Here is a 6,668-nt window from a genome sequence, read left to right on the forward strand (position 1 = left end):
GTGGTGGGAGTAGAGTGCAAGTAGAGGGTTAAAAATCCCAATTCTTCCCAAATATAGCTAGTAGAGAAAAATTTTAAAAATCATATCCCACATGTTTCTTATCGAAATTAATTCATCCTTGTTCTCGAATCGAAACTCCAAATGTCTACTGTGGTGGTGTTTTCCCAACAACTCTAGGCTAGTTAGGGTCGAACCCCCAATTAATTTGTATTATGAATTGGATTTAGCCCACAATGGGATGTCCCAGAGAAATTCCTATGATAAAAGGTGGTGACTAGATGGTGTTTCGATAACAACCTATTTTGGAATTTGGCTAGCCGAGGAGGCTACCAAGTGGCAAAGTTCACCCTTTTTAGGTCTAAGTTGGACCCTCTTACCTCTGAGACTACCTTCTATTTTCTCTTCGTAATTTCGGTTCCAACCCCTACTCTGATTTTCCCTTCCCTTTTTATACCTCTCTCTTAGAGAGCCATCACTTATAGGGCTAAAGTGGGTCTCTGAGTCTATATCACTTTTTCTACATGTTTCGTCGTGTGCCAAAAGTGGGACCCAAACTCTGCTATTAAGAAGATTTTCTAGTAACTTGTACCTGCCGCCGAATCTTGTGCTCGGATGGCGGATTTCCAAAGGCACTACATTATATCCTTGATAGAGATAGATCCTTGCCTACATGTTTAGTCATGCCGAGGAGGGGCATTTCTAATTACATCTCACCTAGTGAAGATAGGTCTTATTCGGGCTGGTTTTTGCCCCAGATGGGCCAGACCCAGCCTTAGGATGAACCTTCCTTTCTACCGAGGTTCAGCCCCAGATGGGCCAAGCCCAGCCTGGGGATGGGATTTCCTTTCTGCCCCCCTATATTTACTTTACAATGACTAAAACCTCAATTATAAATTCAGAGTAGTGTGAGAGATATTCATGAAATAGTAAGCAATGGTCATTTCTTGGAAATGTGTTTTGCAGTATAATTATCATTCATAGACCCAAATTAACTCCCTTTTAACATTACCACTATTTCAGAATTAATATGCCCGGATTATCATTGAATCAATTGTTGGGCTTTGTGGAGTCTAGTTGTGTTTGATCTGGATTATGACCCTACATGAAATAATATTGTTACAATTTTTAATGGGATATTTTCTGAGGCTTAGTCCGCAGCTTAGTCCATGGAGCAGACTAAGCCTCAGAAAATTTTTGGCCCCCTTTTTGTAGCCTATTGTGAATCATGTGCATAGAATTTAAAAACTGTTGTTTTAGGCATTAGGGTTTTGATGTTTTTTTAAGAGAGAAAAATGTATTGCCGCACTCTGTATTTTTCCTTGAGAATAGTGAAATCCCTGCAACTCTGTGGATGTAGGCAAATTGCCAAACCACGTAAATACTGTCTTGTGTGTGATTATTTTTTCTTTAGCGTATATTTTTTTTCTCTATTTTTGCATCTCATAGATCTGGGAATTTCGTACATATTCCCATCATCAATCCCTTTAAAAAGATAAATTTCACCAAAATTTAAAGGATCATTAATACTTTGACATCCGAATTAATAAAGTGCATGCAATTCCACCATTATATTTAGTCTTGACCAATAGGAACACGAAATGTTATTTATATTAAATTAAATCAACATGGGATCAATCAAAATCAATTGCTCATAATCACACATGATCAGACTTGACCACATAGATGTATATTAACCGTTAAAACTTGATTTGATGATATCTTTTTATTCTAGTGATTTGATTGAGGCCCGTGGCATGTTGTTTTCATCGTTATAACTTCAAGATTTATCTTATGTGAAGAAATTGGAACTAAAGTGGCATTTTTACCACTTAAGGCTTGAAATTACCATTTGTCCACTTAATAACATTAAATGCATATAGGAAAATGGGGTGTCTACAAGATTATACAAAAAACATTAGATATATATATATATATATATTACTTGTTTGAAATATATGTTTATAGTCAACTTAAATTATGAATTAGTTTAGGCATAACAATGATCATACTAACACATTAAGCTTAAAAAAATAAATAAATTGAACCAAGAATGAATAAATTAAATTAGAAATTATATCTACATTATATTTTCTATGCTAATCAAGTATTTAGTTTAATAAATTAACTTTTTTGAATTAATTTCGTCTAATATATTTTATCTTAGTCTTGCTCCCGTACCAAAATCTCAATTCTACTAATGTGGGCGCAACGAAGAGTATACCCTAGCCGAGTGGACTGTGGCAGAGAAAAGTGGAGTCGTCACCTAGATTAGCTCTAAGAACCATATTGGGCCTTTTGGGCCAATCACTTACATGCATGGATCTGCATAGCAGATTATGGGTCTGGAGTTTAGGTATGGCTTGGGAAGTTGTTAGGCATCCAAGACTTCCCAGCTTGTGGATTGGCCTCCATTATGCATTGTTGGAACATATTTAATTAAAGAGTTAATTAAGAGAGCCCCTAATCCTTAACTTGAACATACATCATGCACTTAAGGAAATAACACCATAACATATTAAAGATCACAATATAAAAGGAAATAAATAAAACACAATCAAACATATAATAAAAAGGAAAAGATAACAATTAAATTACACACATAAGGAAAGATTATAAAATAAACCAAACATGGCAAACAAGTCCAAACAAACATGGAAAATAATTAAACACAATTAATTAACCTAAACATGGTCAAACAGAATCAAACATCATGTGAAAAATAACTAAATAACAAAAATAAGAATTTTTCCCTAATCTGGGTTCAGGGTGCGCATGCATACTCAACTACACGGACGCATGGTTGAACCATGCGCACGCATACTCGATGATGTGTACGCATTCTTTAGCACAAATTCAAAAAATTACATTTTTACAGATTTAATCTTTCAAAAATATAAACATATAAATCAAACAAGCATATTAGAACCCTAAACACTAAACTAACATAAAGAAAATATAACAAACATCAATATATATAAACAAACAAACATGAAAAAAAAAAAAACAATTATACTAAACTAACATTAACTCAATAAACATGTCAAACTTAAGAGGAATCATTTGAGAACTAAAGAAAAAAAAAGAGAACAAAAACAAAATATACTAAACCACAGTCAGATTAATAAACAAAAAAAGATCATAAAATCAACTAAAACAAGTAAGAACACTTAACATAGTATTAAACAAAGAATCATGTGAATCCTATGTAGCAAAGTGGGAAATTATGGAAAATAGACTCACCTTGCTTTAGAATCATAGATTTGAGATTGTTTGACTAACCCGTGCCTACAACACAAAGGTTAGATGGAGAAGACAAAGATAATCAAAGAACATAACAATTGTTAGTAATCACAACTCATGTTCAAAAGGTTTTGAAAGAGTTTTAGAAAACAATTTTGAAAGCAACCTTTCTGCCTTAGAACAAACTAAAGAGAGGTTTTAATTTTGTAAAAAACGAGCTTAGGCCCTACCTTAGGGTTTTGAAAATAGAAAATAGGGTTTTAGAGAAGATGGAGGCCAAAAAATCACTCTCTCTGGCTAGGCTTTTGATTAGACATATAAGATGAGTATTTAGAAGTTAAAATTAGGGTTTTCGGGGCTTTCTAATGATTTTGGATGTTCCCAAATGTCTAGGGGCCAACTCACATTAAAGAATGATGTTTTGGGCCCCTTAAAAATGAAGTTCTGGAACCCAGAAAATCGGCCTGCGTACGCATGGTGCATGCATGATTCATGCGTATGCATGCTCCCCAAAAACCCTGATTTGACAGCTCTGATGGCCCAGCTTAACTCACTGAATATAAATCCAAATTAGGAAAAATTTGTGTTCATATTGAAGCTTAGGATGTCTACTTTCCAATGAAATAAACCCTACTAAAAATTTATTTGTGGATCAAAAGGTATGGTTAAAACAATGAGAAAATGTCATTTTTTAGAATCGTTTTCAACATAATTGGAGCACTTTTGAGTTGTGATTACGTCCAAACTATTGTAAACTCTTTAAATACCCTTGGTTAACATATGTCAAACTCATCATTGGGGCTGGGAACCAAAATTTCTTAACGGTTACAAAATGAAGTGTCTACAACTAATACCTTAACATGTAAGTTAATATTCGATATGACTCAAGTATACCTCTTACATCAAAAATCATTAATTGATATGAAAAAGCAATAGTAATTGAATTTATTTGCAATTATTTTGGTAGCCAGCATGCACAATATGAATAGCTTTATCTGTTAACATCATCGTACTTATGCATAGGTAGACCACCACAAAGAGTTTTGTATATTTTTCCCATTATTTTCTACATAAAAAATAGGGCATAAAAAAATAATTTTATTTAACTGCTTAAATATGACGTTTCCTTACCGTGTATAATTCATTTTCATATTTCCTTAGTATGAATACAACACAAATGTCCATACTCATACTATTTCAAGAGTACTCAAAAATATTTCTTCAATGCCAAGAACCTTGTATCTCAACTAGCATATCTTAGTATTTCCAACAAAGGCATCTAAGATTTAAACTCCTCTTCCACATTGTAACCGAAAAAAAAAAAAAAAAAAACTTCAACGTTACCTTTAGGAATGGTTTTTGGACATAGAATAGGTACTATTGAACCCTCAATTTGGCTTGCCATTTTTTAAAATGAAAATAAATCTTTTTGTCTATTCTTAATACAATATTGTTCAATTTATATATAATAGTATAGACATTTGTGGTTTCAAATGTCTTAGATCCAAGGTGTAATCATGATTTAGTCTTGCACAAATTGTATTGCCTTGCAAATGACACAATGATACATAAAAGCCATCATAAGAAACCATTTTATTTGATAATAATTATTCAAATGACATTACAATAAGGAAAACCAAACAAACGTTATTCAAACTTTATAGTGGTTCACCCTCACTATTTCATAGATTTTTCAGAATTCTAGTTTGGCGCGAATGCCTTTTGAAGATATTCAACTACATTCTTGTCTAGTTGGAAGGCCTTGATGAGAACATCAGGATTAATGGGAGGAACGGATCCAAAGACTGCGTTTGCTATGGTGATCACTCCAGGATTTTGGCTGCTGAGACCAGCAAAGGCAAGACCAATAGTCTCCCCTATGTTGAATTGGAAGTGAATGAGTCCAATTGGGAATACAAAGACATCTCCCTTGTTTAGAACTTTGGTGAAGAGTTTGTTTGGGTTGGATGTGACAAATCCAACTAAGAATGTACCCTCAATGACTACAAAGAGCTCAGTGCCACGAGGGTGAGTGTGAGGAGGATTCAGGCCATATTGTGCAAAGTCAAGGCGAGCCAAAGATATGCCTAGAGTGTTGAGACCTGGTAATTTATCGACGTTCACTAGAGTGACATTTGATCCGACTTTGTTTCCAGTGTTTCCGGGAATATTAAGTCCGGAGAAGAAAAAATCATTCGCTGAGACCATTGCAGGGTCCTTGCAAAATTTTCCATTCACGAACACTACACAAAGAAAGAAAAGTTAGTTATTGTTGCAAATAAGATGTTTGTGTAACAATGTACTGTAACATGTCATGTAGGGGGAAAAAACCGTTGGGGCATAATTTTATTAACGTAAGAACTTATAATAAATTCAAAAGAACTTGATTGATAATACCACTACTGCTAATAATACTAAGAGTGTGTTTTATACATACCACCAGATTTGATGTCGTTAATTGCAACACAGAAGTCTTGCAAAGGACTAGGATCATAGGCAGAAACAAAGGAGGATGCCAAGGCCAAAATGGCCACAGTCGCAAGGAAAGAAACACCTTTCATTATATTTGAGGAGGTTATCTCTACGTTTTATGGTATACTATTCTTGGTTGAGTGAGGGATGAGAAACATAGCAATATTGAAATCTCTATTTATAGAGAGGAATGGGAGAAGCGGTCTTTATTTTTGCAAAAACTTGGTAATTGTTCAACTCTGTCACATTTTTTTATTTAATTAGGTGAACCAAATGTCTTTACCGGTTTAACCACTACTTGTCTTCACATATTTTAAAACCTATCAAATGGGACCTCTTCAATGGCATTGTGCAGTTTAAAGGTTGCTTTGACAAAAATAATGTTGATTTTGCCAACCAAAAGATAAACCTAATGTTGATATTATAATATTATATATATTGCTACATTTATTTATTGTAATGACAGAGAAGCTCCTATTTATGTTGGACTCTGTCCTCATTAGTGAATTTTCCACCGTCATCGGCTGCAGAATTCGATGCGCAACAGACCAATGACATTTGCGTAAATTCTTTAACTCAAATTGCTTGTAACTGAGGAGAATTTCATTGACCTTATCTTATTTGGTGTACTAAAGACTTCTTAATGTTTAGTTAGATATAAATTATTGTCTAGGACCAAGTAACCAACAACTACTATGGTATCTGTCTGGTATATCCTTCTTCTTTCCCCCCCTCTTTTTTGTTGTTGATAATCTGCATAAAGATTTCTTTCCCTTTTTTGCTCTTTATGCTCTTTGTTGGTATTACTCTTTACTGTGTGCAGTTTGCTTGCTGGACTCTGTTGTGTGTTTATCTCGAGTTATATTTAATTTTTCAATATAATTGGTTGATAGATATTTTTCTCTCGACTGTGATTCGCTTATGTTCTTTGTGTGTTTGCAAAGTTTATTATTTGG

The 6,668-nt window shown here is 34.0% G+C and overlaps 1 protein-coding gene across 1 annotated transcript; it reads right to left on the bottom strand.

Moving 5' to 3' along the window:
* Nucleotides 1-4,802: 4,802 nt before the first annotated feature.
* On the bottom strand, nt 4,803-5,862 carry LOC142636683 (germin-like protein subfamily 1 member 7). Its single transcript, XM_075810963.1, has 2 exons — nt 5,678-5,862; nt 4,803-5,483 (listed from the first exon to the last, which is right to left on the bottom strand). The coding sequence occupies exons 1-2, from the start codon at nt 5,799-5,801 to the stop codon at nt 4,942-4,944; spliced, it is 666 nt and encodes a 221-aa protein (XP_075667078.1). The 5' UTR covers nt 5,802-5,862; the 3' UTR covers nt 4,803-4,941.
* Between the last annotated feature and the right edge of the window lie 806 nt (nt 5,863-6,668).

Source organism: Castanea sativa, chromosome 5 (genome assembly GCF_040712315.1).
Source record: "Castanea sativa cultivar Marrone di Chiusa Pesio chromosome 5, ASM4071231v1".
Taxonomy (NCBI): Eukaryota; Viridiplantae; Streptophyta; class Magnoliopsida; order Fagales; family Fagaceae; genus Castanea; species Castanea sativa.

Coding starts and splice junctions, on each gene's coding strand:
- LOC142636683 (XM_075810963.1), bottom strand. CDS start 5,801: ATGAAAGGTGTTTCTTTCCTTGCGACTGTGGCCATTTTGGCCTTGGCA. Junction 5,484..5,677: donor TAACGACATCAAATCTGGTG/GTATGTATAAAA, acceptor TTCTTTGTGTAG/TGTTCGTGAATGGAAAATTT.